The sequence below is a fragment of the Heterodontus francisci genome, chromosome 3 (genome assembly GCF_036365525.1).
Source record: "Heterodontus francisci isolate sHetFra1 chromosome 3, sHetFra1.hap1, whole genome shotgun sequence".
Classification (NCBI taxonomy): Eukaryota; Metazoa; Chordata; class Chondrichthyes; order Heterodontiformes; family Heterodontidae; genus Heterodontus; species Heterodontus francisci.
The window spans coordinates 28,491,859-28,515,138 of NC_090373.1; the positions used below are offsets into that span (position 1 = coordinate 28,491,859).

At 44.3% G+C, this 23,280-nt stretch overlaps 1 protein-coding gene across 1 annotated transcript in view; it reads right to left on the reverse strand.

The window, feature by feature from the left end:
* heatr5b (HEAT repeat containing 5B) overlaps positions 1-23,280 on the reverse strand; it is a 153,020-nt gene that overhangs the window by 22,440 nt on the left and 107,300 nt on the right. Inside the window, exons 25-30 of the mRNA XM_068020449.1 lie at positions 23,009-23,190; positions 15,027-15,095; positions 12,879-13,058; positions 8,765-8,999; positions 1,350-1,598; positions 616-743 (exon numbers count right to left, since the gene is read on the reverse strand). Of these exons, the coding sequence (XP_067876550.1) occupies positions 616-743; positions 1,350-1,598; positions 8,765-8,999; positions 12,879-13,058; positions 15,027-15,095; positions 23,009-23,190 (1,043 nt within the window). The remainder of the gene's footprint in view (positions 1-615; positions 744-1,349; positions 1,599-8,764; positions 9,000-12,878; positions 13,059-15,026; positions 15,096-23,008; positions 23,191-23,280) is intronic.

A 23,280-nucleotide genomic window follows, 5' to 3' on the forward strand; every position in this document is an offset into this window, starting at 1 on the left:
TGTATCTACAGGTGTCTAGGCCCCAAGCTCTGGAATCCCCTCCCTAAACCTCTCCATTTCTCTAATTCTATCTCCTCCGCCTTTACAATCCTCCTTAAAACATCCTCTTTGACAGTAGTCAGTCATCTGTCCAAACATCTCCTTCTTTGGTTCAGTGTCAAATTTAGTTTGACAATGCAACTATGAAGCATCTTGGAATGTTTTACTACTTTAAAGGTGGTGTATAAATGCACATTGTTCTAAGTAGGGTACCTCATACTGCTTCCACTGCACACATCACTGGGAAAGAGATAGTGTCAAAACATGAACAATGCATTCTATAAATCATGCAATGTGTTATCTCTTTTGATTATGGGTATCTAGCTGGGTGGCATCTAGGCTCCTTTCATCTGCGGGACCAGAATTGCAATATAGACCAGACCAATGAGACAAAATTCTTTTTCCACCAGCTGCAAAGGCTGCGTATGCAATAAACTTTTTGGTCTCAATCAAGGTCCCAGTAAGCACAGATTGACAACACAAAGTTGTACCACAATTCAGTATAAAATGGCCTTCCCCACTCAACACAAGTGGCAACTTAAGGAATTGTCAATAATTTCCATATTAACGCCATACCTGATCTTCTCCAATGTATACTCTAGCACACGGGGAGTCCAGCAAAGTGTGAAGAGCCTTGAGGCAAGATGTTACATGTTCCAGGGGATTCTCAGGCCGAGGAGAGCACAGGAACTCGATACTAATACCTGCAAACACAAGACGCAAGGTCCAGTTTTCTTAAATGTACAAAAAAAAGTTTAAGAATTATCAACGCCTTGGAGAGGGTGCAGAAGATTTCCTAGAATCGTAGCAGGGATGAGTGACTTCAATTACATGGAGAGACTAGGGAAACTGGGATTGTTCTCCTTGAAGCAGAAAAGGTTATGGGGAGAATTAGTCAAGGCATTCAAAATGATGAAATGGTCTTGACAAAGTAAATAAGGAGAAACCTTTTTTACTGGAAAGACGTTACTTAATTAAAGAACGTAGGTTCTAGTTAATTGAACAAAAAACCAGGAATGGGAGATTAGGAGGAATTATTTTAAGTAGCAAGTTGTTACATTCTAGAATGCATTAACTGAAAGGGTGGTGGAAGCAGATTCAATAGTAACTTTCAAAGGGGACTGGACATATAACTGAAGGGGAAAAATTTGCAGGGCTATGGGAAAATAGCAGGGGGAGTGGGATTAATTGGATAGTTTTATCAATGAATGGCCTCCTTCTGTGCTAACATTCCAAAGGTTCTAAGAGCTGATACACAAAAGCTTTTATTTGATGTGAAAATGTACATAATTCTGAATGTATTGGCTTACCAAAAATAAGCTGGAGTCGGTCTGTGTTGATCGCCTGCAGAGTTTTAGTTGAAGTTCCAGATGCCTGACCTAGGAAGGTGCCCATTTGGTTCTTGTGCCCAGTGTGAGCTGGTGGACCCGCTGCCTCACATGCAATAATGAATCCCGCGCTATTCAACCAAAGCGCCACTGCGTGCAAGATTGGGGCCCAGGAATTACGGTAGTGCAGCCGGGCACTGTCGATTGTTTCCGGAGTATAGAAGGCACCTCCTGTAACAAAATGAATGGTCAAATAAACCATGCAACAAATATCACAACAACTTGCATTTATACAGTGTGTTCAACGTAGGAAAACATCCCAAGGCACTTGAAAGGAGTGTAAATAAACCAAATTTGATACAGAGCCATTTAAAGAGATATTAAGACAGGTGATCAAAAGCTTGGTCAGAGATAAGTTATAAGGAGCGCCTTAAAGGAGAGGTGGAGAGATCAGGGCCAAGACAGTTGAAGATATGGCCATCAATGGTGGAGGCATTAAAATCAGGAACTACAAATACTTGCACAATCACCTCTACCTTAATTATAGCATGATCACCAACCTGCACACTGCAATTACCTGCACTTTGGAACATTTTCTACAGTGGATTTGTAGGGCTATAGGGAAAGGGCAGGGGGAGTGGGCCTAATTGAATAGCTCCTTCAAAGCATTGGCACAGTGAGCCAAATGCCCTCTTCCTGTGCTGTAGGATTCTATGGATTAAGTCTCATCTTTCAACTCTGTTCTCTCTGTAAATCATAGAATAAAAATTTCAGCTCGTTCCCTAGAGGTGGAATGGAACAAAGAACAAAGAAAATTACAGCACAGGAACAGGCCCTTCGGCCCTCCAAGCCTGTGCCGATCCAGATCCTCTATCAAAACATTTCGCCTATTTTCTAAGGGTCTGTATCTCTTTACTTCCTGCCCATTCATGTATCTGTCTAGATACATCTTAAAAGACGCTATCGTGCCCGCGTCTACCACCTCCGCTGGCAACGCGTTCCAGGCACCCACCACCCTCTGTGTAAAGAACTATCCACGCATATCCCCCCTAAACTTTTCCCCTCTCACTTTGAACTCGTGACCCCTAGTAATTGAATCTCCCACTCTGGGAAAAAGCTTCTTGCTATCCACCCTGTCTATACCTCTCATGATTTTGTACATCTCAATCAGGTCCCCCCTCAACCTCTGTCTTTCTAATGAAAACAATCCTAATCTACTCAACCTCTCTTCATAGCTAGCGCCCTCCATACCAGGCAACATCCTGGTGAACCTCCTCTGCACCCTCTCCAAAGCATCTACATCCTTTTGGTAATGTGGCGACCAGAACTGCACGCAGTATTCCAAATGTGGCCGAACCAAAGTCCTATACAACTGTAACATGACCTGCCAACTCTTGTACTCAATACCCCGTCCGATGAAGGAAAGCATGCCGTATGCCTTCTTGACCACTCTATTGACCTGCGTTGCCATCTTCAGGGAACAATGGACCTGAACACCCAAATCTCTCTGTACATCAATTTTCCCCAGGACTTTTCCATTTACTGTATAGTTCACTTTTGAATTGGATCTTCCAAAATGCATCACCTCGCATTTGCCCGGATTGAACTCCATCTGCCATTTCTCTGCCCAACTCTCCAATCTATCTATATTCTGCTGTATTCTCTGACAGTCCCCTTCACTATTTGCTACTCCACCAATCTTAGTGTCGTCTGCAAACTTGCTAATCAGACCACCTATACTTTCCTCCAAATCATTTATGTCTCTCACAAACAACAGTGGTCCCAGCACGGATCCCTGTGGAACACCACTGGTCACACGTCTCCATTTTGAGAAACTCCCTTCCACTGCTACTCTGTCTCCTGTTGTCCAGCCAGTTCTTTATCCAGTCCTAACACGACCTTGCCTCACATTTTGTGTTGCCACAAAAAAAATGGGCCAGCAGGAAAGTCTGAAACTATTTATCAAAAAAAGCCCCATTTTTGAATTTGCTGTGTTCCCAACAGCTATCAATTGCTTGGTGAGTAAAGGCCTCAGGAAACCAGGCATTGTATGTCTTACTGGCACCCCTTCTGCCAGAATCAGGTGGGAATAATGATGGCATAATTGGCAAGAATTCCTATGGATGACATCTTCCACTAGATGTTAGCTGTGACTCAGTGTGTAGCTCTCTTGCATCTGAGTCAGGAGGTCATGGGTTCAAGCCCCACTCTAGAGACTTGAGCACATATCCAGGCTGGCACTTCAGTGGAGTACTGAGGGAGTGCCGCACTGTCAGAGGTACCTTCTTTCAGAAGATGTTAAACCGAAGCCTCAACTGCCCTCTCAGGTGGATATAAAAGATCCTATGTTAATACTTTGAAAAACAGGGGAGTTATCCCTGATGTCCTGGCCAATATTTATCTGTCAACCAACATCACTAAAACAGATTATCTGGTCATCTCATTGCTCTTTGTGGGAGCTTTCTGTGCACAAAGTGACTGCTGCATTTCCTAGATTATAAAACATACAAGTCAGAAAAGAAAGCGCATCATTGGTCGTAAAGTGCTTTGGGATCTCCCAAGGCCATGAATGGTGGGATATAAATGCAAGTCTTTCTTTCAGTTATGTCAAAATAGAAGGGGGAAGAAACAAGAAGTTTCAGGTCTGGAGAAATTTGAAAATGCACCAAAGAAAGGAGTAAAGACCCAGTCTAACTGATTTGCGCCCCACAGGCTCAGATTGGGCCATTCTCCAGATACAGAAAAATTAAGAACATAAGAAATAGGACCAGCAGTAGACCATACAGTCGCTCAAGCCTGCTCCATCATTCAATACGATCACAGCTGACCTCCTGCCTCAACTCCACTTTTATCCATATCCTTTGATTCCCTAAGGCACCAAATATCTATACCAACCTTAAATATACTCAATGATGGAGCATCCACAACCCTCTGGGGTACAGAATTCCAAATTATTCACAACCTTTCAAGTGAAGAAATTTCTCTTCAACTCGGTCCTAATTGATTGACCCCTTATCTTGAGACTGTGCATCCGTGTTTTAGATTCCCCAGCCAGGGGAAACAACCTCTTAGTGTCTACCCTGTCAGGCCCCTTCATAATCTTATATGTTTCAATGAGCTCTCATTCTTCTAAACTCCAGAGTACAAGCCCAATTTACTCAGTTTCTCATCATGGGACAGCCCTCTCATCACAGGAACTGATTTGGTGAACCTTCGCTGTACTGCCTCCAATGCAAGTACATCCTTCCTTAAATATGGAGATTAAAACAGTGCACATAACACCAGGTGTGGTCTCACCAAAGCCCTGTACAACTGTAGAAAGATTTCCTTATTCTTGTACTCCAGTTGCCTCGAAATAAAGGCCAACATGCCATTTGCCTTCCTAATTGATCATCTGCATGCTAACTTTGTGTTCCTTGTACGAGTATATCCAAGTCTCTCTCAACATCAACCTTTAGAAGTTTCACACTTTAAAAAAAAATTCTGCTTTTCTGTTCTTATGACCAAAGTGAATAACCTGACATTTCCCCACATTATACTCCATCTGCCACTTTCTGGCCCATTCGCTTAACCCGTCTGTATCTCTTTGCAGCCTCCTTATGTCCTCCTCATAGCTTACATGCCCATCTAACTTTGTATCGGCAGCAAAGGTAGATACATTACCCTCGGTCTCTTCATCTAAGTCATTAATATAAATTGTAAATAGCTGATCCTTGCGGCATTTCACCAGTTACAGCCTGCCAACTTGAAAATGCCCTTTCCTCTATCCATGATAATATATTACCCCTAACTCCAGGCACCCTTACTTTGCGTATTAACCTTTTGTGTGGCACCTTATCGAATGCCTTTTGAAAAGCCAAGTATACCACATCGACTGGTTTCCCTTTACTACCCGACTAATTACATCCTCAAAAAACGCTAAGAAATTTGTCAAACACAATTTCCCTTTTGTAAAACCATGTCGACTTTGTCTGATCTTACTATGATTTTCTAAATGCACTGTTAAGACTTTAATAATATTCCAGCATTTTCCCAATGACTGTCAGGTCAACTGGCCTGTAGTTCCCCGTTTTCTCTCTGCCTCCTTTCTTGAATAGCTGTATTCCATTTGTTAACTTCTGCTGGAACCGCGCTAGAATCTAGTGAATTTTGGAAAATCATAACCACTGGATCCACTATCTCTGCAGCAATCTCTTTTAGAACCCCAGGATGTAGGATAACAGGTCCTGGGGATTTGTCAGCTTTTAGTCCCTAAATTTCTCCAGTACGTTTTCTCTGCTGATATTAATTACTTAAGTTCCTCACTCTTATTAGCCCCTTGGTCACCCCCTATTTTCTGGTCTGTAATTTGTGCCTTCTACTGTGAAGACAGACACAAAATATTTGTCCAACGTCTTTGCCATGTCCTTGTTCCCATGATAGTTTCTCCTGTCTTTACCTCTAAGGGACCGACATTTATTTTAGTTACTCTACTTTTTTATAAACCTGTAAAAGCTCTTACAATCTGCATATTCCTGGCTAGTTTACTTTCATTTTATTTTTTTCCCTTTTATCAACCTTTTGGTTGCCCTTTGCTGGTTTCTAAAACACTCTCAATTCTCAGGCTTCCTACTATGATTTGCAACACTATAAGTCTCTTCTTTTAATCTAGTACAATCCTAACTTCCTTAGTAAGCCACGGATGGATCTTTCTTGCTCAGTTTCTGTTTTTTAATAGAATATATATTTGAACATTTTCCTGCTGTTTATTTCCCACCATACCTTTTAGTCTATTTACCCAATCAACCTTAGCCAGCTCTCCCCTCAAATCTGTGTAACTGGCTTTGTTTCACTTTATGATTCTTGTTTGGGACTGGAGTATGTCACTTTCAAACTTAATGTGGAATTCAATTATATTATGATCACTTTTTCCCCCAGAGGAGAGCTATGAGCCAGAATTAGAGCCAGGAATACTAGAGCAGCTCAGAGACTATGTATTCTGCAGTGAGTGGCTCACCTCCCAACTTCCCAAAAAGCGTTCACACCATCCACAAGGCACGAGTCAGAAGTGATGAAAAATGTGGGAGGAACTTTACATAAAGTGATCAATGCTTTGAATGGTGGCCTGGATAGGGTAGTAGAGGCAGAAGGCTTAAATACAATCAGGAATAATCCACCAAGGTTCCTTTGACAGTACCTTCCAAACCTGCGATCTCTACCAACTAGAAGGACAAGGGCAGCACATGTATGGGAACACCACCACCTGCAAGTTACCCTCCAAGCCACACACCATCCTGACTTGGAACCATTTCACTGTCGGTGGGTCAAAATCCTGGAACTCCCTTCCTAGCAGCACCGTGGGTGTACCTACACCATATGGACTGCAGTGGTTCAAGAAGGCAGCTCACCACCATCTTCTTAAGGGCAATAAGGGATGGGCAATAAATGCTGGCCTCGCCAGCGATGCCCACATCCCATGAAAGAATAATTTTTTAAAAAGCAGCATTTAGATCACGTAATGGGGGAAATAGTAGGTCTTCTATACTGCATGCATTAATTATGTTGAGCTGAATTACCACCTTCATCAATATCTGGATTGTGACCTTGTCAGTAATGATGTAAAAAAATAACATTTTAATTTACAGCCAGCTTTTGCTGGATCTGTTAGTTAGACTTGTTTGTGGAAGTTTAGGATTTAACATTTTTTGCCTACAAAGTTGCTGGAAGTGCGAGCTGATAACAGTGTTGTGAGGGCAACAGGGCATTTCAAACTTTGGTGAATGACAGTCTATTTCCTTAACTAACGAGATTAAAGGAGTAAAGATATAAAGAGGAAGGACTGAGAAGGAGAGTGAATTAAAGTCAAAACAGGTAGAGGGAAATAAAGAGAGGGAGGAAAAATTGGATTGAGAGGGAGAGAAAGAGAGACAGAAAGGAAAACAACAAACATTTTTAAAATCTCCTGAAACAATTCACAACCTGGGGAATGAGACTCCACACTTATAATTGTTCACTTTCTGGGCCAGATACATTGAATGGCAGTCAATAATAATATTTATCACATTGTTAAAAGGCTATTAATTACTAAACTTTCTGCGGTGGGTTTAATGGGCAATTAATGTACAATGTAGCAATTTCATTAAACCCTCATGGGGAGAGTGAGGGCAAGATGCTGTCTTTGCAAGACTAATGGCAGAGCAGTGCATATCGTCCAGCAACTTGAGGCAATTTACAATTCATGGGGCATCTCTTCCTTGCCACAAGTTGCTGGATGATTTACACGTTAATAACAACGTACATCGTTCAAAGCCCTTATTTGTTTGGAGCAAAATCTGTCCCATTGTTTTTATCATCTTCCTGTCCCGGAGAAAAAATGTGCCCGTTGGGCAACAACTGAGGATTTGGCTAAAAGATCCTTCACTCTCAGTTCAAACTTCGCTTGAGAGGAATCTGGCTCGTATTTCCTTCAACTTAATAAACAGAATCTTATCACAGTTAAATCACACTCTGGATATATTTTGGAAGTCACACATGGTTGGCCACAGAAGTTTCTGAGCTTGAGATGAAGAAACCAGTCAGTCAGTCAGCTTGCTGTCAATAACACACCTGAACAAGTTCTGGAAAATCCCTTCATAACATATATATGGCTGCCAAGCGACAGACTGGTGCACCAATTATATGGCAAAACTGAAAGCAATTTTGATTGACAAAGCTTCATCGCTATCAAAATAAAACAATAGCTAGTTCACAAAACTACAATAAAAGCACCGTTGCCACTTGCTGTTGTGCCGTAAAACTGGGCCAGACACAAATAGGATAAAAATATACTGTAGCGTCTTTGTTAAACATATAAATATCCGAGAACAATCTAGGGTAAAAAAGTTTTGAAAAATGTACGACTACTTGCATTTCTATAGCACTTTTAACATAGCTAAATGCCCCAAGGTGTTTCACAGGAGCATAATCAGACAACATTTGGCAATGAGCTACAATGAGCAAAAGAGGGAGGGTTTAGAGAGCATCTTGAAGGAGGAGAGGGAGAGAAGTGGAGGGAGGAGGACGGAGGAGGAGGGTGGGAGTTCCAGGGCTTAGGGTCTAGGTAGCTGAAAGCACTGCTATCAACAGTGGAGGGATGGAAATTGGGGATGTATAAGAGGCCAGCATTGGAGGAGCACAGAGATCTTGGAGGCTTGTACAGGAGGAGGTTCCTGACATAGGGAGAGGCGAGGCCACGGATGTGACAGAATCAAGTGCTGTATTGTCAGAACTTATGAGCATGGATTCACCAGTGTAACTGGGCTGACTTGAGGCTAAATCCACAGTATATGGGCAACTAGATATGAAGGAGAATGTTAAACAAAGTAAGGTAAAACTCAACAGAACCAAGGCAGGGCTCAGGTACAGCAACGCATTCTTACCATCAGATGGCAACTGGCTGGCAAATTCAGCTGGCAGAGTTAAAAGGGCATAGTCCTTCAGCGCAGCGAGCCAGAGGCGGCTGAGAATAGGCAGCTCAGGCTGAACTAATGTGATCAGGCTATCTGGAGGGAGCTCATCCACGGCATCAAAACCATTATCATCATCATTATTCTTCACAGGGGTCACTGGCTTGGTCTCAGCTTCCTTCTTGGTCTTCATGGCTACAATGTAAACCTGGAGGGGTGAAAGACAAATGACAGGTTAAGTAAAATGGGGAATGGTATCCCCGAGGCTACAAAAATAATTTACCCAAATTAACTTGATGTGCCAGTGCTTCAATTAAGTAGATAGAGTAGAGGGAATGATTCTTCCAGGTTAACCCCAGTTATAAATATATCAGCTTATTCTTTGGCCTCCTTGTCTCGAGAGACAATGGGTAAGCACCTGGAGGTGGTCAGTGGTTTGTGAAGCAGCGCCTGGAGTGACTATAAAGGCCAATTCTAGAGTGACAGACTCTTCCACAGGTGCTGCAGATAAAATTCATTTGTCGGGGCTGTTACACAGTTGGCTCTCCCCTTCCGCTTCTGTCTTTTATCCTGCCAACTGCTAAGTCTCTTCGACTCGCCACACTTTAGCCTTGCCTTTATGGCTGTCTGCCAGCTCTGGTGATCACTGGCAACTGACTCCCATGGCTTGTGATCAATGTCACAGGACTTCATGTCGCGTTTGCAGACGTCTTTAAAGTGGAGACATGGACGTCCGGTGGGTCTGATACCAGTGACGAGCTCGCTGTACAATGTGTCCTTGGGGAACCTGCCATCCTCCATGCGGCTCACATGGCCAAGCCATCTCAAGCGCTGCTGGCTCAGTAGGATATATATGCTGGGGATGTTGGCCGCCTCGAGGACTTCTGTGTTGGAGATACAGTTCTGCCACCTGATGCCAAGGATTCTCCGGAGGCAGCGAAGATGGAATGAATTGAGACGTCGCTCTTGGCTGACATACGTTGTCCAGGCCTCGCTGCCATAGAGGAAGGTACTGAGGACACAGGCTTGATATGGAACACAAAAGTCCAAGTGTGTCAGTGCACTATTTTCCCACACTCTCTTGGCCAGTCTGGACATAGCAGTGGACACCTTTCCCATGCGCTTGTTTATATATAGGATATATTCTTTCTTTTGGGCCTCCTTATCTCGAGAGACAATGGATACGCGCCTGGAGGTGGTCAGTGGTTTGTGAAGCAGCGCCTGGAGTGGCTATAAAGGCCAATTCTGGAGTGACAGGCTCTTCCACAGGTGCTGCAGAGAAATTTGTTTGTTGGGGCTGTTGCACAGTTGGCTCTCCCCTTGCGCCTCTGTCTTTTTTCCTGCCAACTACTAAGTCTCTTCGACTCGCCACAATTTAGCCCTGTCTTTATGGCTGCCCGCCAGCTCTGGCGAATGCTGGCAACTGACTCCCACGACTTGTGATCAATGTCACACGATTTCATGTCGCGTTTGCAGACGTCTTTATAACGGAGACATGGACGGCCGGTGGGTCTGATACCAGTGGCGAGCTCGCTGTACAATGTGTCTTTGGGGATCCTGCCATCTTCCATGCGGCTCACATGGCCAAGCCATCTCAAGCGCCTCTGACTCAGTAGTGTGTATAAGCTGGGGGTGTTGGCCGCTTCAAGGACTTCTGTGTTGGAGATATAGTCCTGCCACCTGATGCCAAGTATTCTCCGAAGGCAGCGAAGATGGAATGAATTGAGACGTCGCTCTTGGCTGGCATACGTTGTCCAGGCCTCGCTGCCGTAGAGCAAGGTACTGAGGACACAGGCCTGATACACTCGGACTTTTGTGTTCCGTGTCAGTGCGCCATTTTCCCACACTCTCTTGGCCAGTCTGGACATAGCAGTGGAAGCCTTACCCATGCGCTTGTTGATTTCTGCATCTAGAGACAGGTTACTGGTGATAGTTGAGCCTAGGTAGGTGAACTCTTGAACCACTTCCAGAGCGTGGTCGCCAATATTGATGGATGGAGCATTTCTGACATCCTGCCCCATGATGTTCGTTTTCTTGAGGCTGATGGTTAGGCCAAATTCATTGCAGGCAGACGCAAACCTGTTGATGAGACTCTGCAGGCATTCTTCAGTGTGAGATGTTAAAGCAGCATCATCAGCAAAGAGGAGTTCTCTGATGAGGACTTTCCGTACTTTGGACTTCGCTCTTAGACGGGCAAGGTTGAACAACCTGCCCCCTGATCTTGTGTGGAGGAAAATTCCTTCTTCAGAGGATTTGAACGCATGTGAAAGCAGCAGGGAGAAGAAAATCCCAAAAAGTGTGGGTGCGAGAACACAGCCCTGTTTCACACCACTCAGGATAGGAAAGGGCTCTGATGAGGAGCCACCATGTTGAATTGTGCCTTTCATATTGTCATGGAATGAGGTGATGATACTTAGTAGCTTTGGTGGACATCCGATCTTTTCTAGTAGTCTGAAGAGACCACGTCTGCTGACGAGGTCAAAGGCTTTGGTGAGATCAATGAAAGCAATGTAGAGGGGCATCTGTTGTTCACGGCATTTCTCTTGTATCTGACGAAGGGAGAACAGCATGTCAATAGTCGATCTCTCTGCACGAAAGCCACACTGTGCCTCAGGGTAGACGCGCTCGGCCAGCTTCTGGAGCCTGTTCAGAGCGACTCGAGCAAAGACTTTCCCGACTATGCTGAGCAGGGAGATTCCACGGTAGTTGTTGCAGTCACCGCGGTCACCTTTGTTTTTATAGAGGGTGATGATGTTGGCATCGCGCATGTCCTGGGGTACTGCTCCCTCGTCCCAGCACAGGCATAGCAGTTCATGTAGTGCTGAGAGTATAGCAGGCTTGGCACTCTTGATTATTTCAGGGGTAATGCTGTCCTTCCCAGGGGCTTTTCCGCTGGCTAGGGAATCAATGGCATCACTGAGTTCCGATTTGGTTGGCTGTATGTCCAGCTCATCCATGACTGGTAGAGACTGGGCTGCATTGAGGGCAGTCTCAGTGACAGCATTCTCCCTGGAGTACAGTTCTAGGTAGTGCTCAACCCAGCGGTCCATCTGTTTGCGTTGGTCAGTGATTATGTCCCCCGATTTAGATTTGAGGGGGGTGATCTTCTTGATGGTTGGCCCAAGAGCTCTCTTCATGCCATCATACATTCCTCTGATGTTTCCGGTGTCTGAGGCCAGCTGAATATGACTGCATAGGTGTTGCCAGTAGTCGTTTGCGCAACGCCTAGCTGTTCTTTGTTCTTGTGTATAGGATATATAGGATTGGGAAAAAGATATGAAGACGGATGGATTGTTACAGGGTATCTCATCTTTCAGGGTGACATATGAGTAAAATCCCAAGTTCCCAGTGAGCAACTGCACTTAGAGGGAGCACAGATGAGAAGCAGGGTTACAACATTGCGGCTTCAATTTACTAACCCACAATCCACTTTACTGGGGTCACAACAGGATTACTGAGCTTTCCCTATAATGAGTAACACTGAAACTGTGCAACAAGATGGACCTGAATGCAACTGTGGCACATTTATTACTAAGCAGCCGTTGAGGCAATCCACTGTAAACACTTTGAACAATGAATTACTCTGTCACTGCTACTTTCTACTGGGAGATAGACTGTCACAGCAAAGGATCCTATTGTTGCAGAGATTAATGTCACAATGAAAGAACAAAGTTAGCACTACATGAATTAAGCAGCCAATACAGTGAATATTCCAGTATGTTTAAGGCTCAAACACTGAAGCTGCAGTTAATTAAACATACAATTCCCACTAGTGGTTAATACAAACAGAGAATTAATTTTACTCTCAGGGTGCGGCATTAAACAAAGTCAGCCAGGGCTCCAGCGCCTGGTGGCTATGTACGGACTCCCATTGGAAAGCCAGTTTCGGTTCAGGGCAGGATTGGGCTTGGCAGAAGGCGCTCCACAGTCAAATAACCGACATGCCGGCACCTGCGAGACTCAGTCCAGTATAAGTCACTGACTGGTCGGGAGGACTGGACAGAAAGGAATGATGTTTGCGCTTGGACATTTATTCTGCTGAATTTATCGTTTTAATCCATATACCACACTTCCCCCACAAGCTTACCTCTGCCCAAGCTTTAAGCACGGCCAGCTTCTCCATTGTGGTAGCACTCTCACTGTATAGTTGACTCAGGGAGCCCTTTCCAGATTGCATCTTGTCTAAAGATGATACCAATAGATTGTGGACTCTGCGCAGATCATTCAGGTCACTAACCACACCACTTCCAATCCAGGTACTGCAAACCTGCAACAGGCAGTAACCACAGTCAATTCCGGTATAAAGGCAGTGAACACAATTTTAATGCTTCAAACAACTTTCAACAGCAATAACTTGCATTTATATACTGCCTTTAATGTTCTAAGGCACTTCACAGGAGCATTATCATTAAAACTTGACACCAAACCACATAAGGAGCTATTAGGACAGGTGACCAAAAACTTGGTCATAGAGTTAGATTTTAAGCAGTGTCTTAAAGAAGGAGAGGGGCAGGCAGAGGAGGGAGGGGATCCCAGAGCTTAGGGCTTTGGCAGTGGCAGGCACTGGTGGAGCAATTAAAATCAGGATGCACAAGAGACCAGAATTGGACAAGGGCAGAGATTCTGGAGGGTTGTAGGAGATTACAGAGGTAGGGAAAGGTGAGGCCATGCAGGGATTTGAACATGAGGATAAGGATTTTTAAAATTGAGCTGTTGCTGGATTTCAGTTTTAAATTTACTGCTCAGAATGTGGCAGCTTTACAACAGACCATGGTTATTGAGAGGCCTGTTAAGATCGGAAGGTTACCTGAGGTTACCCATGTTTGTTGAGGTCTAGCAGTTAAATGTAATTTGTTTAAAAGAGGCAGTCATCCCTTCCTCAATCTCACAGATGCAAAGATCAAATACCCTGGGACTTTGTTGAGAAAAGAGAGGAGAAAGGGGGACGATGATAGAATTCTTTGATATTCAGAATGCTTTGGTCAAATTAGATCCCAGTGATAGCTCTTCTGCCATGTTTAAAATTTAAGCACAAGGGCTCATATTTACAAATTGAGGATAGATTGGAGGGATGCGACAAGCAGTGTTTCCCAGGTATCATCTGTTCTGCCTCAGCTTTTCACCATACATAGCAACCTGAATGAAGGAATAGACAGTTGTATATCCAAGTTTGCAGAGGACTCCAAGAAGGCATCTTAAGTTATGTAGACGTGGCAGATGGAGTTCAATATAAGAAAGTACAATGTCATCAATGAAAGACAAGCAGGAATGTTTTCTTAATGGCGAGAGACTATGAGCTGAGGAGGAACAAAGCAATTTGGGTGTCTCCGTGCACAAATCATTAAAAGTTAGTGCACAGGTACAAAGAGCAATCAAAAAGCTAGTGGAATGTTGGCCTTTATCTTAAGGAGGTGTACTGCAGATTCACCAGAGATAGCAGGGCTTAAACGGTTAAACTGAGGACAGGTTGCTTAAACTTGGCTTGCATTTGCTCGAGTTCAAAAGGTTGAAAGATGAATGCGTTGAGGTCTTTAAAATAAAAAAGGGATTTGATGGGTTCAATACAGAGAAACTATTTCCTCTGGTTGGGGAATTGAGAACAAGGGGCCACAATCTTAATATTCATGCTAGGCCATTCAGATTTGAAAACAGGAAGCATTTCTTCACAGAAAGGGTGGTAGAAATCTGGAACTCTATAGCTCCAAAAAGCTGTGGATGCTGGAGATTATTGAGACTGAGACTGATCGAATTTTGTTGAGTAAGGGTATCAAAGGATATTTTGGAAAGGCAGGTAAATGGGATTGAAGTACAGATCAGCCATGATCTGATTGAATGGTGGATCAGGCACAAGGGGCCAAATGGCCTCCTCCTGTTCCTAACAAAAGAAAATAGGAAATGCAGATGGAACTTGTTTTACTAAGTGGGTGGTAAGTATGTGGAACAAAAATCCTCAAAGGGTTTCAAGAAGGAATTAGACAGTCCTTGACAACAAATGGGATTCAGGGGAGGTGGGCTAGGTGGGCCAAAGGCCTATTCCTGGCTGAAACAGTTACTACGTTACCTGTTACCCCATGCAATATAAATGCAAGATTAGTTAATCGAACAGGTCATTATGGGGACTACTGTCAAAAATATATGATTTATGAAAACAAATTAAATAACCGCTTTGAGTAAAGTCTGAATATGTTAATGGTCAGGTACTTGATTGTGGATTTCACAGTGGTTAACCAATTACCTGACAGGCTTTAGCGGTGATGTCGGATGGAGTATCCTGGGAAAAGGCTGGTCTCAAGGCTGCTCCAACCTGAATTAAAACAATACAGGCCTATGATACTGAAAATTCAGGTTACCACTGATACAGCACAAGCACTCCTACCAGCAGAATAACACCATTATACTTCCTCATTCTCCGCAAACTAATAGGATCTGGGCACAAATGAGCAGAGGGAACACCCCAGCACACGATCAGTGAACATCAACACAAGCTCGAGGAACAGCACCTGATCGTTCGATTAGTCACTCTACAGCCTTGCAGACAGAACACTGAGTTCAATAACTTCGGAGCATGATTGGCCTTTTAAAAAAAAATTTTTTTGATTATTTTATTTTTTTAACCATGTGCCTATTTTTCATGTGGACAGAGCTGCTCATTATTATACCGTTAACATTCTCTCTTTACTAATGTTTTGTCTTTCACCACCATCATTAACACACCCTTTGCCTTTGTTATTTAATCTCTCCTGCCCTCTGCCTTATCACACACCTTCCCTTTTGTTCTCTTCCCCACCAACCACCGTTCCTCCACCACCCGCCCACCACCCCCCCCCCTCACTTACTTAAAACCTAGTTCGTATCTAACCGTTGCCAGTTCTGATGAAAGGTCACAGACCTGAAATGTTAACTCTGCTTCTCTCTCAACAGCCTGACTTAGCCACACTCACCAAATCATACCTTACAGCCAACGTCCCAGACTCCTCCATCACCATCCCTGGGTATTGTTCCACCAGCAGGACAGACCCACCAGAGGTGGTTACACAGTGGTATACAGTCAGGAGCGAGTATCCCTGGGAGTCCTCAACATTGACTCTGGACCTCATGAAGTCTCATGGCATAAGGTCAAGGAAACTCCTATTGTTTACCACCTACCGCCCACCGCCCCCACCCCCAGCTAATGAATCAGTACTCCACCATGTTGAACACCACTTGGAACAAGCATCTGAAAGGAGAAAGGGCACAGAATGTACTCTGTGGGGCACGGCAGGGGGGGGGTGGGGGAGACAGGACTTCAACGTCCATCACCAAGAGTGGCTTGGCAGCACCGCTACTGACCAAACTGGCCGAATCCTGAAGGACATAACTGCCAGATTGGGCCTGTGGCCGGCAGTGAGGGAACCATAATGAGGTAAAAAAAAATTTACTCGGTCTCTTCCTCACCAATCCATCTGTTGCAGATGCATCTGTCCATGACAGTATTTGTAAGAGTGACCACCAAGGAGTCTTTGCTGCAGTCCTTGTGAACACATCTAGCAGCTCAAAACTGGGCATTCATGACGCACTGTGGGCCATCAGCAGCAGCAGAATTATATTCAACCACAATCTGTAACCTCATGGCCCAGCACATCCCCCACTCTACCATTACCATCAAGCCAAAGGTTCAACCCTGGTTCAATGAGGAGTGAAGGACAACATGCTAGGAGCAGCACAAGTCTGACCTAACAATGAGGTGCAAACCTGGTGAAGCTACAACACAGGACTACATGCATGATGAACAGCAGAAGCAGCATACTTATAGACCCAGAGCTAAACGAAACCACAACCAATGGATCAGGTCAAAGCTCTGCAGTCTCGCCACATCCATTCGTGAATGGTTGTGGGCAATTAAACAAAGGTTGGTGGAGTTGCAGATAGTGATGAGGATTGTTAGAGGATACAGCAGGATATAGATCGGTTGGAGACTTGGGCGGAGAAATGGCAGATGGAGTTTAATCCGGACAAATGTGAGGTAATGCATTTTGGAAGGTCTAATGCAGGTGGGAAGTATACAGTAAATGGCAGAACCCTTAGGAGTATTGACAAGCAGAGAGATCTGGGCGTACAAATCCACAGGTCACTGAAAGTGGCAACGCAGGTGGATAAGGTAGTCAAGAAGGCAGATGGCATGCTTGCCTTCATCAGTCGGGGCATAGAGTATAAAAATTGGCAAGTCATGTTGCAGCTGTACAGAACTTTAGTTAGGCCACACTTAGAATATTGCGTGCAATTCTGGTCGCCACACTACCAGAAGGACGTGGAGGCTTTGGAGAGAGTACAGAAGAGGTTTACCAGGATGTTGCCTGGTCTGGAGGGCATTAGCTATGAGGAGAGGTTGGATAAACTCGGATTGTTTTCACTGGAACGATGGAGGTGGAGGGGCGACATGATAGAGGTTTACAAAGTTATGAGTAGTATGGACAGAGTGGATAGTCAGAAGCTTTTTCCCAGGATGGAAGAGTTAGTTACTAGGGGACATAGGTTTAAGCTGCGAGGGGCAAAGTTTAGAGGGGATGTGCGAGGCAAGTTCTTTAGACAGAGGGTGGTGAGCGCCTGGAACTTGCTGCCAGGGGAGGTGGTGGAAGCAGGTACGATAGCGACGTTTAAGAGGCATCTTGACAAATATATGAATAGGAAGGGAATAGAGGGATACGGTCCCCGGAAGTGCAGAAGGTTTTAGTTTAGACAGGCGTCAAGATTGGCGCAGGCTTGGAGGGCAGAATGGCCTGTTCCTGTGCTGTACTGTTTTTTGTTCTTTGACTAACAGGAGGAGTCGTCTCCACAAATATCCCCATCCTCAACGATGGGGGATAACACGTCAGTGCTGTGTGGATGATCCCTCGCGGCCTCCTCGAGGTCCCCAGCATCACAAATGCCAGCCTTCAGCAAACTCGATTCACTCCACGTGATATCAAGAAAAGGCCGAGTGCACTGGATACAGCAATGTACGGGCCCTGACAACATTCCAGCAATAATACAGAAGACTTGTGCTCCAGAACTAGCCGCACCCCTAGCCAAGCTGTTCCAATACAGCTACAACATTGGCATCTACCTGACAATGTGGAAAATTGCCTAGGTATGACCTGTCCACAAAAAGCAGAACAATTCCAATCTGGCCAATTACTGTCCCATCAGTCTACTTACTCGCCCTCATCTGCAAAGTGAAGGAAGGTGTCACTGACAGTGCTCTCCAGCAGCATTTACTCAGCAATAAGCTGCTCACCAATGCTCAGTTATGGTTCTGCCAGAGCTACATGGCTCCAAACCTCATTCCAGCCTTGATCCAAACATGGACAAAAGAGCTGAATTCCAGAAGTGAGGTCAGAGTGATTGCCCTTGACATCAAGGCAGTATTTGACCAAGTGCAGCATCAAGGAGCCCTAGCAAAATTGAAGTCAATGGGAATCAGGGGGAGAAACTCTCCACCTAGCACAAAGGAAGATGGTTGTGGTTGTTGCAGGCCAATCATCTAAGCCCCTGTTCATTGCTGTGGGAGTTCTTCAAGGTAGTGTCCTAGAACCAACCATCTTCATCTACTTCATCAATGATCTTCCCTCCATCATAAGATCAGAGGTGGAAGATTACACAATGTTCAGCACCATTCGTGACTCCTCAGATACCAAAAGCAGTCCGTATCCATATGCAGCAAGACCTGGACAACATTGAGGCTTGGGCTGATATGTGACAAGTAACATTGGTGCCACAAAAATATCACGCAATGGCCATCTCCAACAAGAGAGAATCTAACCATCTCCCTTTGACATTCAAAAGTATTACCATCGCTGAATCCCCCACTATAAACATCCTGGGAGTTACCATTGACCAGAAACTTAACTGGACCAGCCATTTAAATACTGTGGCTATAAGAGCAGGGCAGAGGCTGAGAACTCTGAGGCGATCAACTCTCCTGACTCCCCAACGCCTGTCCACCATCTACAAGGGTCAAGTCAGAAGCAGCCGCCTTGATCAGCCACCACCTTAAACATTCACTTCCTCTACCACCGGCGCACAGTGGCAGAAATGTGTACAAGATGCACTGCAGTGACTCACCAAGCCTCCTTCCAAACCTGCAACCTCTACCACCTAGGGCAAGGGCAGCAGATGCATGGGAACACCAATACCTGCAAGTTCCCCTCCAAGTCACACCATCCTGACTTGGAACTATATTGCCGTTCATTCACTGTCGCTGGGTTAAAAAAATCCTGGAACTCCCTCCCTAACAGCACTATGGGTGTACCCACACATGGACTGCAGCAGTACAAGGCAGCGATTCACCACCACCTTCTCAAGGGCAATAAGGGATGGGCAATAAATGCTGGCCTAGCCTGTAACGGCCACATCCCATGAATAAATAAAAAAAAGTAGTACATTTCATACAATATACTGCTAAATGTAACCTACAGTATTCATTGCATTGTACTAAATGAAGTATAGTACTAAATGTAATGTATTAATTACACTGTAGTACAAGTCATCATGCCCTAATACAGGTTCTAGAACCCTGGTTCAGAAGTAGATGTTTAACAGCATCTGCATGTGTCTGTGTTGTTCTGTCCGGTATACGGTTTCATATACACGACAGCATGAAGCTTTCCTGCTGGTACTCTGTGCAAACGCTTTTGAACTGATACGGAACAGTCACAAATCCCATGCAGTTATTTTTCAAAATGCCTGAAGTTGCATCTCAGCATTTGGAAAAGCACTCAATCGGGGAGTGATCTAGATTCATTTGCTGTTGCTTTGCCATCAACCTTTTGGTAATCCTCAAACTTTTGCCTCAACTATTTGAAAGTCCTTATGCACTGAACTGGGAGTTGGAATGTATGACAGATTCAAAGTCATAACTAAGTACTGATATCTTATTCTGTGCAAATACCTCACATTATTCCTCTTAGCTCATTCTGGTGCCCCAAATTGACACCAATGCTAAGTCTGAAATGCTCGGCTCTAAATGCAAAAACGTCTCCATAATTGATGAAAGAAAGATTAGAGTTGTAATTTTGAGAAGGCCTGCGGCTGAACCAGAAACTTGTTAGTGGTCAGAATGTCAGAAAGATAACTTTGTAGCCCTATTTCCAAACTACACTCGAACGTAGTGGAGTCTATGCACAATAATCACACTTACACATGCACACAACACAGAAGTATACTGGGATTATAAAACAGAAATGTCATTTGGCTCAACCAGTCCATGTTGGTGTTTAGCTCCACATGACCACTATCCTAATCCCACATGCCCGCTCTGTTCCTATATCCCTTTATTCCCTGATCCTTTAACCACCTATTTAACTTATTCTTAAATGGTGACATTATCTCTAATCCAATCTCCCCTCAAAACCCTCTGTACAACATACATAGGATGACATAGAATTACACAGTATACACAGTACAGAAATAGGTCGTTTGGCATTTATGCTCCACTCAAGCCTCCTTCCGTCTTTCCTCATCTCTCAAAATAGGTTTTCCTCCAATCTATTACCCAGGTCTTCATCATACTTATGTCCTTCTCAATTATCTTAAAGCTCATAATATTACGGTCACTAAACGTATCCCCTACTTTTACCACTTTTATCCACTTAGGCGCATTCCCCATTACTAGATCCAGTAGCAAATCCTCCCTTGTTGGGCTTCTTACATATTGGGTTAGAAAGGAGTTTTGTACACCTTGTAGGAACTCAATTCCCTTATCTTTTCTGCCTACCTCTTCCGGCCAATTCATATCAAGGAAGTGTAAAATTCCCCCATGATGATTATTCTACATTTATTACTAAATTCCCCAATTTGTTTGCACGTCATCCTTCACCTCCCTTCCAATTTTGCTGTCATATGTTTCTCCTGCTCTCTGCTCACGTCTTTTACATTTAATCTTATGACTCCATCTTTTAGCTTAAATCACCAGAGACAGTCTGTTTCCAACTATGTCTCATATCTCCAGGATAAGCAAACCACCTGTAATCATCGCTGTATTAATGAGAATAGGCCCAATTTATCAAATCATGCTTTGTATTTCTATTTCTTCACAACAGGCAGTTTCCACGAGAATTTGTGCTGAACCCTCTCTTTTGCCTCAACATTATTACGATAATGAATTTCTTAAAACTGTACACAGAACTCCAATTGTAGTTTTACTAAAACCTTAGACTCACCATTACATGACTTCTGCATTCCATATCTCTGACCATAAAATGAGTAAAAGATCAATGTTTATGTGCTTTAGTTTAATATTTCGGAATTCATGAATTGCAGAATTGCTCATAGACGTATTCTGGAGAAAACTTGTACATCTCAGTGTGCAGTTACAATTATTTTGCTTTGCATCCCACTAATGGAAATATGCCATGGAGGCCCGGCATAACTGTGGGGTGGAGCAGGAGTCGTCGCCCTGGGGGCTCCTCTCCTCCCCTTGACCCTAGAGTCAGCTTGGGCCACCAGGCCTAATCCCACCTTCCAGTATTTGGTCCGTAGCCCTGCAGGTTATGGCTCGGAGGTGCATATCCAGACACCTTTTAAATGAGTTGAGGGTTTTAGCCTCTACTACCCTTCCAGGCAGTAAGTTCCAGACCCCCACCACCCTCTGGGTGAAATAGTCTTTCCTCATCTTCCGTCTAATCTTTCTACCAATCACTTTAAATCTATGCCCCAGTCACTGACCTCACTTTGAAGGTAAATAGGCCCTTCACATTCACTCTATCCAGACCCCTCACAATTTTGTACATTTCAATCAAATCTCCCCTCAGCCTCCTCTGTTCCAAGGAGAACAATGCCAGCCTATCTAATCTTTCCTCATAGCTGCATCTTTCCAGCCCTGGCAACATCCTCATAAATCTTCTCTGCACCCTCTCCAGTGCAATTACATCCTTTCTGCAATGAGGTGACCAGAACTGCATACAGTACTCAAGTTGTGGCCTAACTAATGATTTATACAGTTCCAGCATAACCTCCCTGCTCTTATATTCTATACCTCGGGTAATAAAGGAAATGATTCCATTTGCCTTCTTAACCACCTTATCGACCTGTCCTGCTACCTTCAGGGATCTGTGAACATTCATTCTAAGGTCCCTCACTTCCCTACACCTCTCCGTATTCTCCCATGAATCGTGTATTCCTTTGCCTTGTTTGACCTCCCCGAATGCATCACCTCACAATTCTGAGTTGAATTCCATTTACCACTCCTCTGCTCACCTGACCAGTCCATTGATATTGTCCTGCAGTCTACAGCTATCCTCCTCGCTATCAATGACATGGCCAATTTTCGTGTCGTCTGCAAACTTCTTGATCATTCCCTTTACACTTACACCCAAATTGTTAATACATATCACAAAAAACTGGGGACCTAGTACTGAGCCTTGCAGAACGCCAGTGGAAACAGCCTTCCAGTTGCAAAAAACATTCGTCAACAACTACCCTACATTTCCTGCCAATGAGCCAATTCTGTATCCAGCTTGCTACATTCCCCTGGATCCCATGTGCATTTATGTTTTTAACCAGTCTGCCATGTGGGACCTTGCCAAAAACCTCGCTAAAATCCATTTGCACCACATCAACTGCACTACCCTCACTGATCCCCCTTGTTACTTCTTCAAAAAATTCAATCAAGCCAGGGCTTGAAAGTTGCAGCTTTGAGGAAAGATTGGATAGGCTAGGGTTGTTTTCCTTAGAACAGAGGAGGCTGAGGAGTGACTTAATTGAGGTGTACAAAATTATCAGGGGCCTAGATAGAGTAGACAGGAAGGACCTGTTTCCCTTGGCAGAGAGGTCAATTACCAGGGGGCAGAGATTTAAGGTAATTGGTAGAAGCATTATAGGGGACATGAGGAAAACCTTTTTCACCCAGAGGGTGGTGGGTGTCTGGAATTCACGGCCAGGAATGGTGGTGGAGGCAGAAACTCTCAATTCTTTTAAAAGGTACCTGGACATGCATCTGAAGTGCTGTAACCTGCAAGGCTATGGACCAGGTACTGGAAGGTGGGATTTGATTGAGTAGCTAGTTTTCTTGGCTGACACGGACATGATGGGCTGAATGTCCTCCTTCTGTGCTGCAATTTTTCTATGGTTTCTAAGCTAGTCAGCCATGATCTTCCTTAACAAATCCATGCTGACTATCCTTTATTACTCCGTGCCTTTCTAAGTGACAGTTTATCCGGTCTTGCATTACGACCTTGCAATTTCTGATGGTGCTAATCTTACATTTGCCTGATATTGCTCCAAGATCACATGGCCTGGAAACTCAGGCTCTGGGACAGAAGCAAACTCCTTGATGATATCCTCAAGTGCCTGAAGCCCAGCCATTCTCAGTTGGTTGCTGTGGTCAGTGGCAGCCATGAAGGCCATGCGAATAAGGTCGGAAAGATGCAACACCAACAGGTCACCTGCATAAGAGAGGAGAGTAAAAGACTGGCCATCTGGGGAAATGTACACACAATATCAGAATTCCCCCACCCCATCTCCCACTCACCCAT